At 36.9% G+C, this 23,847-nt stretch overlaps 1 protein-coding gene across 16 annotated transcripts in view; it reads left to right on the plus strand.

Moving 5' to 3' along the window:
* Positions 1-23,847, plus strand: part of ZNF382 (zinc finger protein 382) — a 64,558-nt gene that overhangs the window by 18,638 nt on the left and 22,073 nt on the right. For 15 of the 16 annotated variants that reach the window (XM_070451800.1, XM_070451809.1, XM_070451807.1 and 12 more), the window contains one exon: positions 20,394-22,510. The exons of the other annotated variant lie outside the window; for it this stretch is intronic. In XM_070451800.1, the coding sequence (XP_070307901.1) occupies positions 20,394-21,814 (1,421 nt within the window). In that variant the 3' untranslated portion in view covers positions 21,815-22,510. Of the gene's footprint in view, positions 1-20,393; positions 22,511-23,847 lie in introns of those variants that run through there. 16 annotated transcript variants of the gene reach the window in all.

A 23,847-nucleotide genomic window follows, 5' to 3' on the forward strand; every position in this document is an offset into this window, starting at 1 on the left:
TGCCTAAAGAAGTTCCTTTTGCCTTAGTTGTAAAACTGGTTTGGTGGTGCTGAATTCTCTTAACTTTTGCTTGTCTGGAAAACTTTTGATTTCTCTGTCAAATCTGAAGGAGAGTCTTGCTGGGTAGAGTATTCTTGGTTGTAGGTTCTTACCTTTCATCACTTTAAATATATCATGCCATTCCCTTCTGGGATGTAGAGTTTCTGTTGAGAAATCAGCTGATAGCCTGATGGGAGTTCCCTTGTATATTATTTGTCATTTTCCCCTTGTTGCTTTTAATATTTTATCTCTGTCTTTAATTTTTGTCAGTTTGATTACTGTGTGTCTCGGTGTGTTCCTCCTTGGGTTTATCTTTCCTGGGACTCTGTGCTTCCTGGACTTGGTTGACTATTTCCTTTCCCGTGTTTGGGAAGTTTTTCAGCTGTTACCTCTTGAAATATTTTCTCAGGTCCTTTCTTTCTTCTCCTTCTGGGACTCCTATAATGTGAATGTTGGCGCATTTAATGTTGTTCCAGAGGTCTCTTAGTCTGTCTTCATTTCTTTTCATTCTTTTTTTCTGTATTCTGTTCTGTGGCAGTGATTTCCACCATTCTGTCCTTCAGGTCATTTATCCGTTCTTCTGTGTCAGTTATTCTGCTATTGATTCTTTCTAGTGTATTATTCATCTGTTTGTCTGTTCTTTAGTTCTTCAAGGTCTTTGGTATACATTTCTTGCATCTTCTCAATCTTTGCCTCTGTTCTTTTCCCAAGATCCTAGATCATCATATCATTAATCTGAATTCTTTTTCTGGAAAGTTGCCTAGCTCCACTTCATTTAGTTGTTTTTCTGGGAATTTATCTTTCCCTTCATCTGGAACAAAACTTTCTGCTTTTTCATCATAATTAACTTTCTGTAATTTGGTTTCTGTTTTCGGCACTGTGAGACTGTGCTTCTTCTTGCTTCTTCTGTCTGCTCCCTGATGGATGAGGCTAAGAGGCTTGTGTATGCTTCTTGATGGGAAGGACTTGGATGGAAAAAACTGGTTCTTGCTCTGATGGGCAGGGCCTTGCTCAATAAAGCTTTAATCCAATTATTTGCTGATGAGTGGGGTTGCATCCCTCCCTAGTAGTTGTTTGGCCTGAGGCAACCCAGCCCTAGCTCTACTAGCTCTATGATAGGGTTAATGGCAAACTCCAAGAGGGTTTATGCCAAGGGGTCCTTCCAGTGCCCCTGTCCCTGTGGTGAACGCCTGCTGACCCATGCCTCCACAGGCGGCCCTCCAACACTAGCAGGTAGTTTGGGTTCAGTCTCCTGTGTGATCACTGCTCCTCTCCTCTGGGTCTCGGTGCATGTGAAATTTTGTTTGTGCCCTCTAAGACAAGTTTCTGTTTCCCTCAGTCCTCTGAAAATCCTATAATTAAAGAAGCCTATAGTCAAATCCCACTGGCCCTCAAGGCCAAATTCCCTGGGGATTCTCAGTCCCTTTGTTGGATCCCCAGGCTGGGAAGCCTGATGTGGCGTTCAGAACCTTCACAGTAATGTGAGAACTTCTTTGGTATTATCGTTCTCCAGTCTGTGGGTCACCCAACCAGCAGGCATGGGGTTTGATTTTATCGTGATTGCGGGCCCCCTACTGTCTTGCTGTGGTTTCTTTGTCTTTGGATATAATGTATCTTTTTTTAGTGGGTTCCAGTGTCCTCCTGTCAATGGTAGTTCAACAGCTAGTTGCAATTTTGGTACTGTAGCTGGAGGAAATGAGCATACATCTTCCTACTTCACCATCTTAAACCAGACCCATGTTTACTTTCTTTCACTCAGCTTAATGACTGAGGTATTAATACATGTTTCAGTATTTATGTTAAAATAGCTTATTTAAGTTGCAGAATAGTACTCAGTTGTATGGAGATATCAGTTTGTTTATACATCTCCTATTGATAGACATTTGAAATGTTCCAGTTTGGGGCTATTATGTTTTTGTTTGTGTTTGGCCATGCTGTGTGGCATATGGATCTTAATTCCCTGACCAGGGATCAAGCCCACTCCCCCTGTAGTGGAAGTGTGGAGTCTTAACTACTGGACCACCAAGGTTCCTGGGTCTATTATCAATAAAGCTACTGTGAATGTTCTTGTAAAAATATTTTTGTGAATATATGTTTTTATTTCTGCTCAGTAAACACCTATTAGATGGTATTGCTCATTTGTAGGGCAGGTTTACATTTCACATTGTAGAAACTGCCAGTTTTTAAAAGTTATCATACCATTTTAAACTTTTACCAGCAATCTATGAGAATTTTGATTGCTCCCACATTCTCCTCTACATTTTAATGTTATCAATATTTTCATTTTGGTCATTCTGAAATATTCTGTTAAGAATAGTAGTATATCTTAGCAGTTTCAATTTAGATTTCTTTTATGACTAATGATGTTAAGAACTTTTCCAAGTGCTTTTTATATCTTCTTCAGACATATCTGTTCAGATGTTTTACTCATCTTTTATGGGGTTAATGTATTGTTTCCTTAGGAATTCTTTACATATTCTGAATAGAAGTCTTTCATTTGATACAGGTATTACAAGTATTTCCTCTAGTCTGTGGCTTGCCTACTCATTTTAGTAGTCTTTCAATAGGAGCAAGGTTTTAATTGTAATGAAGTCCAATTTATAATTTTTTTATCAATATTTCTTTGATCTTTCAAATATTTGCCTCCCCCTAGGTTATAAAGATAATTTCCTGTATTTTCTTCTAAAAATGTTATGTATATTTTGCTTTTTAAAAATTAGTTCTGTGACCCATCTCATGTTAAGTTTTATTTATGGTATGAGGTAAGGGTTAAGAGTCTGTTTTCTTCCATTTGTTGCATCACTGTAGAATTGAATTAAATTGCTCTGATGATCTTATCAAAAATTGATTGTATTTGTGTCAGTCCATTTATAGCGCAGTCTTTCCTTTGATAAAATTTAAGTCCTATTATTAATAGGACTTAATGATTAATTTGGTTATTATAGTGTTATAATAAGTCTTGATGTCAGAATTACTCCTCTTCCTTTTTAAAAAATTGTTTTGGCTATTCAAAGTCCCTTTCATTTTCTTTTTCAATTACATTTTAGAATCAACTTCTTTATTTGTTTAAATAAATATGCTGGGATTTTTATTGGTGAGAACAAACATCTTAGCAATACTGAGTCTCACAGTCTCTTATAATACTATATCTTAACCTTTTAGTTACCTTCTCTAATTCCCATAAACAGTGTTTTATTATTTTTACTATTGAGCTCTTACACATATTTTATTGAGTTTATCTCTAAACTTTTAATATTTTTGATGCTATTGTAAATAGTGAGATTTTAAAAATTTCTTTATCCAGGCTTTTGTTAATATGAATAGCCACAACTGACTTTTAGATATTGACTTTGTATACTTGTATTGATGACATTAAATTTTATTGTTGTTAATGTTATCCTTTGTTTGTTTTGGTATTTTTTTAGGTTTTATACATATAAAGCAGGCCTTCTAGAAATATATTTCACTTCTACATTTGCATACTTTTTTGTTTTCATTTCTTTTTCTTACCCTGCTGTACTGACTATGACCTATAGTACAATGTTGACTAGAGGTAGTGATAGTGAGCATTCTCTGCAGTTCACTAAATTTAGAAGGGAGACATTTAATATTTCATTCTTAAGCTTAATATTAACTTTAGATTTTTCATAAGTGCTCTTTGTTAGATTCTGGGAGCTCTTTTCCTAGTTTTTAGACAATTTTAATTATGAATGAATGTTGATCTTAATAAATGCTTTTTTAGCTTTTGTTGATTTATTTCTTTTTTAATCTGTTACTGTATATAATTACATTGATTAATTTGAATTTTAAACCAACCTTAGGTTCCTGGGATGAACCCCAGTTGGACAAGATGCACTATTCATCTTATAGATTGCTGACATTGGTTTGCTAATATTTTAGAAAGCTTTAGTGCATGATTTTACCAAGGACAGTGGTTTGTAGTTTTATTGTAGTGTCATCGAAAAGTTGTTATATCCAGAAATGTGTCAGCCATATCAAACTGGGGGTGTTTCATCTTCATCTATTTTCTTATGGAACTTTTGTTAAGCTTGACATTGTTGCTTCCCTAATGTCTGAGGAACCTTTTGGGTCTCCTTTTTTATAATTCAAGACTTCTGCTTCTAGTCCTGAGGAATTAACAGAGTCTAGAATTATACTCCTACAGAAAAAAGCTAGAAAACTGAACAAAACTACTAAACAACAGGCACCACAGGCCTGGATTCCTGAGATAAGGGAAATAAATGAGATGCACCCTACCACATTCCAGGCTTTGACATGATGGTAACATCCAGACTGTAGTGCAGAGAGAGGAATCCAAAAAGAACCTGGCAATTTCACTGACTTTAAGGGACCAACATTGGCATTCAAGGAAACTGAGGTGGCTAGAATTTGCAGGACACACTTCCCAAAAAGAGAGAGCTATGCAGAGAAAGAGTTCCCCAAATGTGGAGAAGGTTCCTCTTGAGTCTTTGGCTAAAGATAAGTCTGCATGTGTGTAGGTGAAACCCCATGACAGCAGGCAAAGACATGTTCTAAGAACAATACAGTTACCACAGTGTTGTGAGACAAACAATTCTCATAGCCTCTCCCACCAGAAACATTTTATTTCCCTTCAGCCAGAGTGGAGAGAACATGTTAATATATAAGACATTAGGTAGACACTAGAAAGGTCAGACCTAACAAATGTGGCTTGATTAGCCATAGATTAGAGACTGCAAGATTTGTCATAAAAGAACTTAAATAAAAGCATCAAAAGGATTAGGACTTCCTGGTGGCTCAGTGGTAAAGAGTCCACCTGCCAATGCAGGAGACACAGGTTGGATTCCTGATCTGGGAAGATCCCACGTGCCACAGAGCAACTAGGCCCAAGAGCCACAGCTGCCGAGCCTGTGCTCTTGAGCCGGGAGCTGCAGCTGCTGCAGCTCTCACACCCTAGAGCCCATGTTCTGCAGCAACAGAAGCCACCACAATGAAAAGCCCACAGACCTCAACTAGAGAGTAACCCTGCTTACTGCAACTAGAGAAGAGCCCACACAGCAAAGAAGACCTAGCACAGCCAAAAATAAATAAAGTATACAGTTTTTTTAAAAAAAGAATCAAAAGGATTAAACTAATCCAAAAATAACTTCTGTTTGTCCATTGGTTCCTCCAAGGAGATGCTGAGATGGAGTTGGGAGTGGAATGGATTTCTTAGAGGTGACGTCTATGAAAGATAAAAGGGAGAAGTAAGAAACAGAAAGTCTTCAGACCATGGTATAGACATGTGGAAAGAAAGGGGACTGAGCAGTGAGAGCCTCAGACCATTATGCAGATCTGACAGAGGCTCAATCAATCTCAGTCCTCTGAAGCAAAGACTGTTCATCAGAGGAGTCCTCATGGACAGAAATGGCCACCCTCTAGTACCTTCTCAGTATTCATCATTGGGTGGGGATTCTCTGGGGACACCCTGGCTTGCTTCCAAACCTAAAGAGCATCCTGAAGGTGCTAACAGTTCTTGCACATGAATGGTAAGTTCTTTTTGAAGGGATGTCCTAGTGGTGTAACTCTATGGATGCCACTGAATGCCAAAAAAAAACCACCCAAAATTAAAAAAACCAGTATTCTTTATGAAAATACAACCATATCTTAAACTCAACAACATTAAACTGATAATGTCTGGTGACCAATCAAAAATTATTAAACATATGAAGCAGGAAAATATGACCCATAAACAAGAAAAAATAATTCAGTAGGGAAAAACTCAGTTAATAAAAACAGACCTAAAAATGGTAGAGGTAATAGAATTTGCAGACAAGGGTATTAAAACACCATTATAAATGACTTGAGTATTATCAAGGATGTAAAGCAAGAATGAATATAATGAGGCAAGGTAGTAAAGACTGAAATAAAACCAAATGAAACTTCTAAAGATGACTATTTTGTATCTGAAGTGAATAAGAAGACCCAACTATGTCCTATATATTAAAATATAAAGACACAGGTAGGTGAAACAAAAAAAGATGAAAAAATAATAAACCTTACTGTTTTTTGATTGCCCTGTGTGGGGATGATCATCCCCAAAAAAAAGAAATACAAAAAGACAAAATGGTTGTCTGAGGAGACCTTACAAATAGCTGAGAAAAGACAAGAAGCTAAAGGCAAAGGAGGAAAGGAAAGATATAAAAATCTGGATGCATAGTTCCAAAGAATACCAGGGAGAGGTATGAAAGCCCTCCTCAGTGATCAATGCAAAGAACTAGAGGAAAACAATACAATAGGAAAGACTGGAGATCTCTTCAAGAAAATCAGAGATACCAAGGGAACATTTCATGCAAAGATGGGCACAATAAAGGACAGAAATGGTATGGACCTAACAGAAGCAGAAGATACTAAGAAGAAGTGGCAAGAATACACAAAAGAAATATACAAAAAAGATCTTAATAACCCAGATAACTACAATGATGTGATCACTCACCTAGAGCCAGACATTCTGAATGTGAAGTCAAGTGGGCCTTAGGAAGTATCACTATGAACAAAGCAAGTGGAGGTGATGGAATTCCAGTTGAGCTATTTCAAATCCTGAAAGATGATGCTGTGAAAGTGCTGCACTCAATATGCCAGCAAATATGGAAATCTCAGCAGTGGCCACAGGACTGGGAAAGATCAGTTTTCATTCCAATCACAAAGAAAGGCAATGCCAAAGACTGTTCAAACTACCACACAATTCTTCTCATCTCACATGCTAGCAAAGTAATGCTCAAAATTCTCCATGCTAGGCGTTTAACAGTAGGTGAACCGAGAACTTCCAGATGTTCAAGATGGATTTAGAAAAGGCAGAGGAACCAGAGATCAAATTGTCAACATCTGCTGGATCATAGAAAAAGCAAGAGAATTACAGAAAAACATCTACTTCTGCTTTATTGACTGCACTAAAGCCTTTGACTGTGTGGATCACAACAGACTGGAAAATTCTTCAAGAGATGGGAATACCAGACCACCTTATTTGCCTCCTGAGAAATCTGTATGCTGGTTAAGACGCAACAGTTAGAACCAGACATGGAACAACAGACAGGTTTCAGTATTGGAAAGAAGTACATCAAGGCTGTATATTGTTACCCTGTGTATTTAACTTATATGCAGAGTACATCATGTGAGGGCTTCTCTTGTGGTTCAGCTGGTAAAGAACCCATCTGCAATGTGGGAGACCTGGGTTTGATCCCTGGGTTGCAAAGATCCCCTGGAGAAGGGAAAGACTACCCACTTCAGTATTCTGGCCTGGAGAATTCCATGGACTGTATATGTATAGTCCATGGGGTCACAAAGAGTTGGGCACAACTGAGCGACTTTCACTTTCACATCATTTGAAATGCTGGGCTGGATGAAGCACAAGCTGGAATCAAGATTGCTGGGAGAAATACCAATAATCTCATATATGCAGATAACACTACCCTTATGGCAGAAAGCAAAGAAGAACAAAAGAGCCTTTTGATGAAGATGAAAGAGGAGAGTGGAAAAACTGGCTTAAAACTCAACTTTCAAAAAACTAAGATCGTGGCATCTAGCCCTATCACTTCATGACAAATAGATGGGGAAACAATGGAAACAGTGACAGACTTTATTTTCTTGGGCTGCAAAATTACTGCAGATGGTGACTGCATCCATGAAATTAAAAGACGCTTGCTCCTTGGAGGAAAAGCTATGACCAACTTAGCATATTAAAAAGCAGAGACATTACTTTGCTGATAAAGGTCTGTCTAGCCAAAGGTATGGTTTTTCCAGTAGTCATGTATGGATGTGAGAGTTGGACCATAAAGAAAGCAGAGTGCCAAAGAATTGATGCTTTTGAACTGTGGTGTTGGAGAAGGCTCTTGAAAGTCTGTTGGACACCACGGAGATTGAACCAGTCAATCCTAAAGGAAACCAGTCCTGAATATTCATTGGAAGGACTGATGCTGAAGCTGAAGCTCCAATACTTTGACCACTGGATGCGAAGAACTGACTCCTTAGAAGACTCTGATGCTGGGAAGGATTGAAGGCAGGAGGAGAAGGGGATGACAGAATGAGATGGTTGGATGGCATCACCAACTCAATGGACATGAGTTTGAGCAAGCTCTGGGAGTTGGTGATGGACAGGGAAGCCTGGTATGCTGCGATTCATGGGGTCGCAAAGAGTCGGACACGACTGAGCGACTGAACTGACTTGACTGTGTGGGGATGAAATCACCCCCCCACCCACCCACTCAAAATATGTGACAGATATGGACTGAAATCTCACATAATGAAGCTTTGTAGGGAGAGCCAGGAGGATTCCCAAGCTGGTGCTAAAATGGCTTGAGAGAGCAAGGAAAGGTGTCTGTCTTTGGTGTTTACTGTGGTTATGGAGGTGGTCAGGTCGGGTTTCTACATGTGGTCTAGGGCTTACAGGGTTTAAAATTCTTGCCAGCACCAGTAGAAAGTATGCAAGGTCCCTTATTGGCTTGCCCAGCTGTGGGGCAAGAGGGGACAACAAGGGAGTGGGTCTAGGAATTTGTTAGTCATAAGAGATCAAAAGTAGAATGACTCTGTTACACATGCAAACACTAAGAAGAAAATGGGAGTGGCTATAGATCAAAGTATATTTCAGAACATGGAATATTACAGTGATAAAGTGGAACACTTCATCAGAAATCATAACAGTTCTAACAGCTTCAAAATCCTTCAGTTTTTCTCAGTTTTTTATCATTTTCACTACCTAAAGAGTGTTTTTAGAGATTTTCTTTCTAACTCTCCCCTCTATGAAATTTTAATAGCCTTATGTTCTGATCACAGTAGAATTTATCTAGAAATCAAAAAGCATTTCTCTAAATTCCCCAAATATTTGGAAATTAATTACATTTCCAAATAACCAATGAATCAAGGAGGAAATCCTAAGGTAAATTAGAAGGTATTCTGAACTGAATGATAATCAAAACAGCATATCAAAGTCTGTGAGAAGCAATTATAGTAACATTAAAAAATTTTTATCACTTTAAATCAGGGCCTTCTGAAACAGGCCCTGTTAAATTGTCTCCTAAAGTAACTAGAAAAAGAAAAGTAAGTTGAACTCAAAAGTTAATAAAAGGAAAAAACTGACTAAAGCAAAAATCAATGAGATACATAACAGAAGAAGAATAGAGGAAATGAGTGAAGCCAAATGCTGATGCATTAAAATAATAAAATTAATAAACCATACATTGTATTTTCTTGGGCTCCAAAATCAGTGCAGACTGTGACTACAGCCATGAAAATGAAAGATGCTCACTCCTTGAAAGAAAAGCTATGACACAAGCTAAACAGCATATTGAAAAGCAGAGACATCACTTTGCTGACAGAGGTCCATATTGTCATAGCTATGGCTTTTACAGTAGTCACCTATGGATGTGAGAGTTTGACTATAAAGAAGGCTGAGCACCAAAGAATTCATGCTTCTGAACTGTGGTGCTGCAGAAGACTCTTGAGAGTACCTTGGACAGCAAGGAGTTCAAAGCAGTTGATCCTCAAGGAAATCAACCCTGAATGTTCACTGGAAGGACTGATGCCATAGCTGAAGGGCCAATACTTTGGCCACCTGAGGCGAAGAGATAACTCATTGGAAAAGATGCTGGGAAAGATTGAGGGTATGAGGAGAAGGGGGTGACAGAGGATGAGATGGTTGGATTGCATCACCAACTCAATGGACATGAGTTTGAGCAAACTCAGGAGACAGCAATGGACAGGGAAGCCTGGCATGCTGCAGTCCATGGGGTTGCAAAGAGTAGACATGACTTAGCACCTAAACAACAGCAACAGTATAAAAATTAGAAGACATATTACCAATACCAAAAATTAAAGGAACTACAACACTGTAGTTCCCACAGACATTGAAAGAACAATTAGGGTATTCCCTAATAATTTTATGCAAACCAATGGAGTAGGGGAGAACACTTCCCAACTTACTTTATAAGACCAGCATTATTTATAATCAAAGGCACTATAAGTATAAAAACTACACACCAGCATCCTTTGTGAAGTGAGAGATAAAAATCCTTAATATAGAGATTTTTATAATATAATTTATATAATATTAATATAATATTATAAAGCTTAATATATTACTATAAAGCTGAATATAGCAATATTTTAAAAGAATGATATCTCATGACCAAAAGGACTTTGTCCAAGGAAAGTAAAGTTGATTTGGTATTAAAAAATCAAGCTATATAATTTACCATGTAAAGATAAAAAGAGGCTAAAAACACAGAAAGCCACATAATCATCTCAGTAAATGCAGGAAAATAATAAAATTCAATTTCTGTTTATTATAAATCTGTTTTTAGCAATCTAAGGGAAGTTACTCAACCTCATAAAGAATATCTTTGAAAAGCTTATACCTGCCATCACATTCAGTAGTGAAAGATTGAATGCTTGTCCTCTAATAAGAGCAAAAACAAAGAAAGGATGTCCATTATCACAAATTCTGTTAGACATTATATGGGACACAAGTCAGTATAATAAGACAAGAAAAAGAAGTTAAAGGCTACAGATTAGAAAGGGAACTGTCTTCATTTGTAAGTGACACATTTGTGTACATAGTAAATCCTAAGGAATCTAGAAGAAAATAACTGTTAGAACTAGTAAGTGAATTTAGCAAGTTGGTCTTTAGACCAAATGTGGGAAAATTTTGGTCTGAACTTCTACAGTTTTTTTCCTGTTGTATTCTCAATTATATTTTAAATCATTTCATCCTTCTCTAGTTCACTAAGGATTTTAAAACTTCTTTTAGTTTGAGTAATTTCTGTTATTCTGACTTCCAGCTTACTTATTCTTTATTCCCTTATATTTATTTGCTATTAAACCCATCCAGTGAATCTTAAATTTCAAATATTGTTTTTTTTTCATATTGCATTTCCTAATCTCTCCTGAGATAAGGAGAGATCTTCACCCATATTTTCATCTTTTCTTACAGACTTGTAAGAAATCTATTTAGTAAAGTATCTATTTAGCTACTTTAAATTTAGCTATTTTAAATAACAATTATTTTAAATTTAGCTATTTTAAATTTCTTCTAATTTCAATATAGGGTCTGTTGATTGGCTTTTATTCTCCATTTTCCTGTTTCTTCTCAGGAAAACTTTAGGTAACATGTTGTAAAGATGTTGGATCATTTTTCTTCTTCTAAAGATTGATGAGTTGTGATCTTATGAGTTCAGTTCAGTTGCTCAGTCATGTCCAACCCTTTGCGAACCCATGGACTGTAGCACACCAGGCTTCCCTGTCCATCACCAACTCCCAGAGCTTGCTCAAACTCATGTCCATTGAGTTGGTGATGCCATCCATACATCTCATCCTCTGTTGTCCCCTTCTCCTCCTGCCTTCAGTCTTTCCCAGCATCAGGGTCTTTTCTAAGGAGTCAGTTCTTTGCATGCGGTGGCCAAAGTATTGTAGCTTCAGCTGCGGCATCAGTCCTTCCAATGAATATTTAGGACTGACTTCCTTTAAGATTGACTGGTTTGATCTCCTTGGTGTCCAAGGGACTCTCAAGAGTCTTCTCCAACACCACAGTTCAAAAGCATCAATTCTTTGGCACTCTGCTTTCTTTATGGTCCAACTCTCACATCTGTGGATGACTACTGGGAAAAACATAGCTTTGACTAGAAAGACCTTTATTAGCAAAGTAATGTCTCTCCTTTTTAATATGCTGTCTAAGTTTGGTCATAGCTTTTCTTCCAAGGAGCAAGCATCTTTTAATTTCATGGTTGCAGTCAACATATGCAGTGATTTTGGGGCCCAAGAAAATAAAGTCTGTCACTGTTTCCATTATTCCCTAACTATTTGCCATGCAGAGATGGGACCGGATGCAATGATCATAGTTTTCTGAATGTTGAGTTTTAAGCCAACTTTTTCACTCTCCTCTTTCACTTTCATCAAGAGGCTCTTTAGTTCTCCTTCACTTTCTGCCATAAGGGTGGTGTCATCTGCATATCTGAGGTTATTGATATTTCTCCCAGCAATCTTGATTCCAGCTTGTGCTTCATCCAGTCCTGCATTGACATAATGTATTATGCATGTAAGTTAAATAAACAAGGTAACAATATACAGTCTTGACGTACTCCTTTCCCAGTTTGGAAGCAGTCCATTGTTCCAGAAGGCAATGGCAACCCACTCCAGTGCTCTTGCCTGAAAAATCCCATGGGCAGAGGAACCTGGTAGGCTGCAGTCCGTGGGGTCACTGGGAGTTGGGCATGACTGAGTGACTTCACTTTCACTCTTCACTTTCATGTATTGGAGAAGGAAAGGGCAACCCACTCCAGTGTTCTTGCCTGGAGAATCCCAGGGACGGGGGAGGCTGGTGGGCTGCCGTCTCTGGAATGGCAGAGTCGGACACGACTGAAGCGACTTAGCAGCAGCAGCCATTGTTCCATGTCTGTTTCTAACTGTTGCTTCTTGACCTGCATACAGATTTCTCAATAGGCGGGTTAGTGGTCTGGGATTACCATCTCTTTAAGAATTTTCCCATCCACACAGTCAAAGGCTTTAGCATAGTCAAGGAAGCAGATGTTTCTGGAATTTGCTTGCTTTTTCTATGATCCAACTTATGTTGACAATTTGATCTCTGGTTCCTCTGCCTTTTCTAAATCCATCTTGAACATCTGGAGGCTCTTGGTTCATGTACTGTTGAAGCCTCACTTGGAGAATTTTGAGCATTACTTTAGTAGTGTGTGAGATGAGTGCAGTTCTGTAGTAGTTTGAACATTCTTTGGTATTGCCTTTCTTTGGGATTGGAATGAAGACTGACCTTTTACAGTCCTGTGGCCACTGCTGAGATTTCCATATTTGCTGGCATATTGGGTACAGCACTTTCACAGTATCATCTTTTAGGATTTTAAATAGTTCAGCTAGAATCCTATTACCTCACTAACTTTGTTCATAGTGATTCTTCCTAAGGACCCACTCGATTTCGCATTCCAGGTAGTGTGGCTCTAGGTGAGTGATCACACCATCATGGTTATCTGGGTCATTAAGATCTTTTTTGTATAGTTCTTCTGTGTATTCTTGCCACCTCTTCTTAATATCTTCTGCTTCTGTTAGGTCCATACCATTTCTGTCCTTTATTTTGCCCATCTTTGCATGAAATGTTCCCTTGGTATCTCTAGTTAAGTTACTAGAGGCTCACATGAATTCTTTTGTCAGGTTGCTTTTAAGTTGTTTGAAAAGTGAAAGTCACTCAGTCATGTTGGACTCTTTGTGCCTCCATGGACTATACAGTCCATGGAATTCTCCAGGCCAGAATACTGGAGTGGGTAACCATTCCCTTCTCCAGGGGATCTTCCCAATCCAGGGATAGAACCCAGGTCTCGCCCATTATAGGCAGGTTCTTTACCAGCTGAGCCACCAGGGAAGCCCTTTAAGTGTTTAGGTTATGTTTATTTCCATTTCAGTTTCGCCTTTAGTTTTATGTTATTGCTCTAAGTCCTTGGATGCAGCCTTTGTTCCTAATACATGACCATTATGGGATTTCAATAGAAAGACCGAAGTTTTCACCAGATTCTTCTAACTTGGCATAGGACTGGAATTATAATAAAAACTACTTTTGTAGAGTTGAGTTAACTGCTGAAATCTTTGCTTGATTCTTGCAGTGTTCCAGCTTTCTTTTCCCTTTATGCTCCTTGCAGTCTTACCCTGTGGAAATGAAGTTAACCAAGGTTTTGTGGAGGGGTTTATGCTAATGTTGGGGTTTTCCTTCTGTGCTTTCTTCTTTCTTGGATTCTGTCCTCAGTTTTCAGCCACTCTGGTACTCCTGAACTCTGATTTCTGATTTTTCTGCACATGATGACTCCTGCTTTCTATTTCTACTTGATATCTGTCCCCTGTGTGCTGCATGAACTGCCAGAATACACAGTGGAAGACCTGGAAAAATGTAGATCTTAATGCAATAGGGTTTCTTTCTTTCAAAGTTTGTATCCATTCCAGTTTCTGCCTGCTTTTGATCATTCTTCAGTGCCTTCAAGGAAGTTAGTCTTTTATAGTTGGTCCATAGTTATCACTGTTATCAGTTGGAAGGGTCTTTTGATATAGACTTCTTTGCCATTACCAAAATCTGAATGTCTAAATAAGCAGTTCTCAAACTTTTTAGTCTTAGGACTTTTTTATACTCTTAAGAATTAAAAGAACTTTGTGCATGTTTGTATACCCTATTTGAAATTAAAACAAAATTTTAAAATATTCATTTATTTAATTTAAAAAGAACAATATAAAAATAATAAACTAATGTTGACATAAAAATCATATTTTTTACCAAAAAAAAAACTTTTCCAAAAGAAAAAAATGAGCAAAGGGGCATTGTTAGATGATTGAAGTTTATTTAATATCTTGGTAAACAGAAGATAGCTGGTTTTCACATCTGATTCTACATTTAGTCTGTTGTAATATGCTATTTTAATTGAAATATGTGGAGAAAAATCTTCTTTCATGCATTTATGTAGTTTGACAGAGAAATTTTTAAAAGCCTTTTTAGATTGTCATGGGTATTCTAAATTAATACTACACCCAAACTTAATTGGTAGTTCCTAAACAGTACCATTTAACAACTGGTTATGTCTAAATAGTTAGTTGCAATATAAAATCTGAAAATATAACAATGAGCTTTGGTAGACTATTACATAAAATCCAATGGTCTATTTAAATATTTTCCCCATGCATTGTTTTGTAATACTATATATTGGTCATTTGGAAAGTAACAGTTCACTGGTATATACAGGTCTGCCAAATTTTTACTTTTCCGTATACTGTATTTTTTAAAAACCCCAAACCCACATGTGTTAGTATTACCAGCAATTTCATCATAAAAGTCTTTTAAGTATTGGTAAATTGACAGGCATACCATAGCAAATACAAGCTTTCCTACATAATGACTTACACTTAAAAGCTTGAACTTTATCATAGATAACAAGTATTGGCAGATGTTTACTTTGAATAGACAGGTTCACATTGTTCAAGAAAATGTCTACCAGATACCCACAAATGAATAATAGTCAGTGTTTTTTCAAGTAAAACTGCTGTTCCATAAATTGTAGATATTCAGTTCTCAACTCAAATAATTATACCAGCACTTTTCCTCACAAAATATGATTGGCCCTTGAAAAATACACATTTGAACTATGCAGATCCACTTATATGCAACTTTCTCAACAGCAAATACTATAGGACTACAGGGTCCACAGTTGGCTGAATCCATAGATGTGGAACTGTGGGTTTGGAGGAACTGAGGGCCAACTGTAAGTTATAGGCAGATTTTTGACCAGGCAGAGGGTTGGTACCCTTAACTCACATAGAATATTGAAAATATATGTTCTCAAGGGTGGAGATCTAATAAATTAATAAAACTAATGAAACTTTTTTCTCGTGTGTGTGATAGTTAGAAATGCAGTGTTTACTATTGGCAGTGCTTTGATATATGTTAATGTGCCAGCATTTTACCCACTGTATCAATCATTTAAACATTTTTTATATTTTATGATGTTTTGACATCTTTAGGGAGCCTACTAGCTAAGGAGAGATTGCCCTTCCCAGAGTTAGCCAATTCCTAGAGATAGCAAGCAAACAACTTGTTGGTGAGCCAACTTTTCATATACAAATCAATCGGTTACAATTCTATATCCTCAGCCACCTCCTTTATATAACTCACAGACACCAAGCCAATATTTTCCCTGCCCTGAGTCACCAGGACCAGGTATCAGACTACTGGAGATCATCCCTCTAACCCATGACCTGCCAACACTATTCAAACTAACTGACCGTAAGCTGTTTGCCCTGCCCTGCCTTTCCATGGAAGTAAGCCCCAGTAAAGACTGTGGTCTAGACTTGCCCCTTGCTTCTTTCTGCCTCCTGACCAAATTTGGTGCTTCCCCGTGTGGTCCTGCATGGCATGGCAGAGATCCTCTTCTCAGGAAAGGTAATAGGAAATTTTCTTTTAACAACATTAGCAACTCTGTGTCATCACTCAGTCACCTACACCTACTATTGCTGTTGTCATTAGTGTAAATAAGAACACAGTTTAAAATACTATTATTTTTGTTAATCATTAAGTGTTGTTATCACTTTTTTGCCACACTGTGCAGCATGCTGGATCTTAATTCCCCAACCAGGGAAATTGCACTCATTTCCCCTGCATTAGGAGTACAGAATCTTACCCACTGGACCACTGGGGAAGTCCCAGTGGAATGTTATTATTAACAAAAATAATTTTGACTTTGTAGACCTCCCATATGAATCTTTTGGAAACTGTTGGTTTAGGCCTTTCTTGTTTTTTGTCTCTTTCTTTAACTTTTCTTCTTTTATTATAGTCTTCTATTTATAGGTATTCATAAATCCAAAATATAAAAGGGTAATCATTGCTAATATTTATCTTCCTCTTAGTCTTCATTTTCTTTTCTTCCTTTCCCCTTCTACTTGTTTCTTGCACTCAGTCTCATGTCCCATTCTTACTGTGAGACCTACTATCAGATTTCAAAATCCATATGCCTCGGACTAAGGTGATAATTTCAGTATCACTTCCTTTTAATACATTTCTTCCCAATAAATCTCCATGTTTCATAACATAGTGCTCAGATGCCTGATATGTACCCACCTTGATTGGGGTGAAAAATGTATCCTATGTCCCTGAGTTCCTTTTTCATCTTGCTTACATCTCTTCCCTCTGAAAAAATAAATATTTGTCAAATAAATGGATTTTATTTCAGTAGGCTCTCATCAGTATCCTTAAAGGATCATTCTTTATCCTCAGTTCTTATCTTTGTAACAGCCACGTAAGCTATAATAATCTGATCCATTCTCAAGTTGTGATATCCTTGTTTTATGTGAATGGCTTTCAAATAGCCTTTTTCAGCGCATTTCTCCCACTTGGACTCTACTGGGCTATTTTAATCTGCCTATAGCAATATAGTGATCACTTGTCTCATCCTTTCAGTTATTGATATTTTAGAAATAATATATAGTCATTAACCTTATCTTTGTTTCTATATCCTTTTATTACTGTAGTCAGCTTCTTATAAAATCAGGTTGATTTCATCATCTCTGCTATATTTTAAAAATTAGCTTTCCACAATTTGTGTTTATTTCACTCCATGAAATATTACATCCTATCATATTCTCCTTTGCCACTGACATCTTCCAAAGTAAGAACCATGTTATTTCAGGTATGGACTGCTGTAGTTAGTATTTGGATTTGCCATGATTTTTTTCTAGTTCTTTCAGTTTTCTTTCAGTCAATATGCAAAAAAAGATATCCCCTTATTATATGAAATTTAAGTCCCTTCTTTTTCAAGGGCTGACAATAATATCCCATCTGGTCATTCCACATGTATTTCCCTTTTTGACTGAGAACTCCTGCTCATCTCTGTTCTAGTCTCTCAAATGTACAACTGGACCTTTCATTATGTGACAGCTGCTGTATACTTATAGAAATACTTGGAAAGTCAACCAACTACAAAATAAGAGAGTAAAACAGTACACAAAAAGACACCCTTAATTCTGATACCAACTGTAAATTCAGGACTCTGAAGATTTGGGTCAATAGTTTGCTATAAGGACTTAAAAAACTTACTGAAAGCTGTAATACTCACAGTTATGGTTTGTAAGAGAAGAATACAAATTAAAATTAGCCAAGGGGAGAAGCACATAGGGCAGAGTCCAGGAAAGTACCAAACACAGAGCTTCTAGTTGTCTGTTCTTCGTGGAATCAGGGACAGCGTTACTTCCCTGTGACAGTTCTTATAGAATGTTGCCAGCCAGGGAAGCTTTGCTCAAGCCTAGAGTCCAGAGTTGGTTATATTAGGGCTCCATCACATAGGATGCCTGACTGCCCATGTGACTGATCTAAGTTTCCATCCCCATAAGAGGTTGAACTAATATTCTGTGACCCAAACCCCCACTTAAATCACATTGTTGGTGTGACTCAAAGAACTCCCCCAGCCTAAATCACATTGTTACTTTCTAGCTGGCCAAAGGTTCCCAGGCAAATAAATATTCCTCTAAGACATGACATTCCAAGGATTTAGAGATTACCTCCCAGAAGACGAAGGCAAATGTCAAGACTTCTTTTAGAGTAAGAATTATGTTCTTTCCCACACAATACTACATATCCTTGAGTTAAAAGATCAAATTTTACTTCCACATGAAATGTCCCTTGCTGACTCCAGATGCATGTCAGCTCCTGTTTTTCTGCATTCACGTTATACTTAGTGTCTGTAACACACAAACAGAACCATCCTCTGATATGATCTAGTAATTTGCTACCTGATTCAACCTTGTTTTATCTGAGGCCTCTTTTCCCATCTGATTAACAGTTCCCTCAAAATAAGGTCCTCTCTTTTACTTTTCCTTACTGTAGTTTGTAAGAGAGGCTAGACATTCAGTAGTTACCTGATTGATGGCCTATGATAGTATGAAAGGAAATTATCTTTTTCATCCATTCAGAAATCATTTAAACAGTAAGTTCTTTTTATATATACATGCCAAGATAATCATATCCCTTCACCACTCTTAAGTGTGTTAATGTATACTCAGAAGATTTCAAAGAAGATAGTTAATCAAATATTGACTTCAAAGAACATAAGTTTTAGTTGGGAAGGCATTATTATCAAATTGAGCATTTTACATATAATATTAAAATAGCAACAAATCTTATTGAAAGATTATTTGAAATGGATGATTCAGACTATAAAATTATGTACTAATTTCAGACAAAATAGACATTGAAGAGTAGAGAGAATATGTGAAGGCTTTTGGATAAATTGGATAGTAGTATATCCCTGGAGGAGCTTGAAGTTGTCAGGAAGGCAGTATAATTTCCATTACTGATACAGATTAGTTATGTATGTCCTAGAACTACACATAAATGAAATATGTACTCTTTTGCATGAAGTTTTAAGTCTAAAAAATGTTTAATATTCATCTCTTTTGTCATTATGTTTCAGTTGGTTTTTTCCTTTTTATTGCTGAATAGTATTCCATTATATACATTTCATTGTAGTATTCTGTTTTATAAATACATGATCCTACCACCCATATCTGGTGGAGCAATTTTAAAGATAGATACGGTATCACTTGTTTACATTTTCATGACTAGTTTGATGGGATAAAAAGGCTATTGTAAATAAGATGCAAGGCATAAGTAGGATGAATCCACATTTAAAACTGCCCCATCAGATATGGGTGGTAGTAAGGTAAAATAGTAAGATATAGCCAAGAAGTTTTAAGAAAAATAATAGGTCAACCAGTGCCATACATGTATATTAAAGAATTCAGTTTTTCACAGCTCCAATAGGGAATAGCAGAGTCCCAGATGGTGCTGGTGGTAAAGAACTTGCCTGCCACTGCAGAAGACATAAGAGACGTGGGTTCGATCTCTGGGTCGGGGAGACCCCCAGGAGAAGGGCACAGCAACCCATTCCAGTATTCTTGTCTGGAGAATTCCACGGACAGAGAAGCCTGGCAGGCTATGCTCTATAGGATCACAAAGAGTCAAACACAATTGAAGCAACTTAGCACATATGCACTGCATTGGGAGGAAAACTTGAACTCATCCTTCCCTAAAACTAAAAAAGTAATTTAGCAAATTGAAAAGAGGAAACGTTATAATTGATGGTCAAGAGAATTTAGTTATTGATCATCTCTGGAAGAATAAATTGATGGTAGCAGCAATCAGAATACAACAGTGATTATATTCATGTTGCAAATATCCTTTTCCTCTGGTTTATTTTATAATTCCTAAGGGAATTATGTTTTCCCAATTCTTCCTTTTCAAGGAAAAAAATTACAGTTATGTGGAGAACTAGGGTCAAGAGTATAGACGAGTGTGTTTGTTAACACTAGGAAATGAGGGACTGAAAAAGTTCATTTGCCATGGATAGGCTCAATACAAGTGAGGAAGAAACAAATGGAAGTATTTTATAACATTTATTTAGTCATTAGGGAATAAATATATAGTTTTTCATCATCACCTGAACATTTTCACTACTTACTGTTAGTACCCTTGATAGGCTCACTCCATTATCTCTGAATCAGCCTGTTCCAAGAACAATCCTGCTTTCACTATCCTTTGTCTTCTGCTTACTTGCCCTTGTGTTTATCATACCTGTTCAGTGTAGCTTATATTTACAACATCCCAAAGATATGTGTTGTTTGCTTATGACAGTTTTTCCTCATTTTAACAGTGTAGCAGGGTATGTGTTTGTTAGCTCCCAGAGGTAATTTATTTTGACCTTTCTGTAGACTAAAGAAGTGTGATAGACAGGCCCACCATGGATTGTGTTTGTATTGTTTATCTTATCCATAATGTTTACATGGAGGCTTACTATTGTTAATTGTATTTTTTCTAGAAGAAGATTGGAAAGCTGAAGATGTTTTAGTGAAATTCAAAGAATACCAAGACAGGCATTCTAGGTCAGTTATATCCATCAACCACAAAAGACTAATAAAAGAGAGAAGTAACATTTGGGGGAAAACATTTACTATCGACAAGAACCGTATTATTTCAAAAACAACACTATGTGAATATAAACCTGATGGAAAAGTTTTTAAAAATATTTCAGAATTAGTCATTAGAAATATAAGTCCTATAAGAGAGAAGTTTGGTGAGAGTAATGGATGGGAGAAATCACTCCTTAACACTAAACATGAGAAAATTCATGCAGCAGTGAATCTCTGTAAACAAACAGAAAGGAGTCTGAGTGGTAAACAAGAGCTTATTCAACATCAGAAGGTTCAAACTCCAGAGCAATCATTTGAACATAATGAATGTGAAAAACCCTTCCTTATGAAAGGAATGTTATTTACACATACCAGAGCTCACAGAGGAGAAAAATCCTGTGAATACAATAAAGATGGCACAGCCTTCATTGAAAAGTCAAATCTCAATGTCCACCAACAAAATATGGAGAAGAAACCCCACTCATACAGCAAATATGGGAAATTCTTCTGTAGGAAGTCCATTTTTATCATGCATCAGAGATCTCAAACAGAAGAGAAACCCTTTCATTGTCCTTACTGTGGGAATAACTTTAGAAGGAAGTCGTACCTCATTGAACATCAACGAATTCACACAGGTGAGAAACCTTATGTTTGCAGTCAATGTGGAAAAGCCTTCCGCCAAAAGACAGCCCTCACTCTTCATGAGAAAACACACTTAGAGGGTAAACCCTACATTTGTATGGATTGTGGGAAGTCCTTCCGCCAAAAGGCAACCCTTACTAGACATCACAAAACACATACTGGAGAGAAGGCCTATGAATGTACTCAGTGTGGAAGTGCTTTTAGAAAAAAGTCATACCTCATTGATCATCAGAGAACACACACAGGGGAGAAACCATATCAATGTAATGAATGTGGGAAGGCATTTATCCAGAAGACAACCCTCACTGTACATCAGAGGACTCACACAGGAGAGAAACCCTATATTTGCAATGAATGTGGGAAGTCCTTCTGCCAAAAGACAACTCTCACTCTCCATCAAAGAATTCACACAGGGGAGAAACCCTATATTTGTAATGAATGTGGGAAGTCCTTCCGCCAGAAGGCAATCCTCACGGTTCATCAGAGAATACATACAGGAGAGAAATCCAATGGATGTCCTCAGTGTGGGAAAGCTTTTAGTAGGAAATCTAACCTCATTCGCCATCAGAAAACTCACACAGGAGAGAAACCATATGAATGTAAAGACTGTGGGAAGTTCTTCAGTTGTAAGTCAAACCTCATTGTCCATCAGAAAACTCACAAGATAGAAACTGTGCGAATTCACTAAAACGTGACTTTTCTGGTGAAAAATTTTTAAGACATAGTAAACCCTGTACATGAGGTTGCTTGCAAGTGTAATAATATTAAACAGTTTAAGGTACTGTAGCATATTTACCTACTATTTGCTAGTCCATGAAACACATAAAAAGAATTATGAGATGAATTAAGTGATAAAAGTCACTGAAAATACAAGCTTAAATTTTTTATTACCTTCACCAGACATAAATTCTTCTGTCAAGTTGCTAAAAACATTTTAAATTGCTTATTTAAAATTTCAACATATAACCGTTTGTGACCCAATATTAAGTAGTAGGCTACCTGACCGTGGTCCGTGGACCACACTGTGAACAGAATTGCTCTAAAAGAAGGAGGTGTGACTGTATTTCTCACTGCAAATATGGAATAAAAGTTATCCCTTCAGAGTTAACCACAGTTCTAACTCTTAACATTATAAATTAGTTTTTGCATATTATAAACCTTTATATAAAGTATACATCATGTATTCTTTCATATATGACTTGTTTCATCCATCACTATGTCTTTAAAACTCATCATTAGTGCATGTTGGAGAAATTTATTTATTTTCATCCTGTATAAAATTTCATTATATAATTACATTTCAGTATATCCAATCTAATGTTGATGGACTTTTTTTTAATGTTTACAGCTTAGGGTCATAATAAATAATGCTTCTTCAAATATATTTATATTTAGGTGTACATATATTCATTTCTCTTGTGTATATACTTACACACATATACTTAGGGATGAAATTGCTGGGCCCTGGGTTATGTGTACGCTGGTACTACCAAACAGTGCATAACTTTGATGTTAGGAGATAATTCACTCTGAAGGAAGACAGCTGTATATATTATAAATATGGTGATGGTTCAAATGTGAGAATTCATACTAGAGGGAAACTATGAATGTTGTGAAAACTGGGAATTCAAATAGAATGGATATTAAGATTTTTAGCAACAGCTCAAATCATAAATACTAGATACAGATTATAAATCTTGAGACTGCCTTCAGCCATAAGTATGTCTATTTGAAATCAAAGTCATGCTGTAGGAAGAGAGGGACCTAGTGTCTTCCTTGCTCAACATGAGAGAATTCTAACTGGATGAAACATTATCTTACTGGGTCACATGAAAATGATGAATATGGAAAAGCTTAGAGCCACAGCTCAAATCCTTACATCAACAGGGAATTCACAATGGATGTGAATACTTCAAATGAAATGATTGTAAGAATAATTAGTCATAATTCACATCTATACAGTAGCAAAGAATTCATATTAAAGAAAGAAAGATTGACAAGGCAACAGATGAGGCTTTCAACTCTTAACTCTGGGGAAAGCTGTTTCCATGAAAGAAGTCCAGCTATACCAAGATCATGATGCTAGAGAGTCAATTGTTGTCAATAGCCCTAGCTAAGCACCGTCATTATCCAGTATTATCTGCCAAATATGATTGAGCAATCTGGGGCAAGTCAGTTCTTTGAATGACTAGGCACTGCTGCCAGCTAACTGGAACCACATAAGAGACCCTCTGCCCTCAAGCAGGAACAGCTCAGCTGAGGCCTTCTCAAATTTCTGACCCTTAAGAATAAATGGTTACATTTTTAAATTTGATGGATTAAAGTAAGCGGAAAATAATCTCTTAGTATCTGTATTGTAAAAGTAAAGGTATGAATATTTGTATTCCAGAGTCAAAGAGCAAAAGTGTAGTGACTACTAGGTGATCTTGATGTGAGCAAAAACTGGCCCTGAAATACAGCTGAAGTTTGGGCTGTATTTTTTGTTTACAACTACATACCTAAATAACAACTCAGTGAGGAGTTCATAGACATATTTTTTATTTTTCTCCTTCTGTGGTAGTAAGTTACACTTATCAACTTGATTATTCAAATGCATACTTCCCAATTTTGCAAAAAAAATTGAAATAGCCCCAAAATACCAGCTGTGGACAATGCAGAAGGAAGTTAAGTCTATCTTTTAAAGATCCTCTGCAGAGTCATTTCATGAACTAAGGTCCAGCC

The sequence above is a fragment of the Odocoileus virginianus genome, chromosome 20 (assembly GCF_023699985.2).
Source record: "Odocoileus virginianus isolate 20LAN1187 ecotype Illinois chromosome 20, Ovbor_1.2, whole genome shotgun sequence".
In the NCBI taxonomy this organism is placed as follows: Eukaryota; Metazoa; Chordata; class Mammalia; order Artiodactyla; family Cervidae; genus Odocoileus; species Odocoileus virginianus.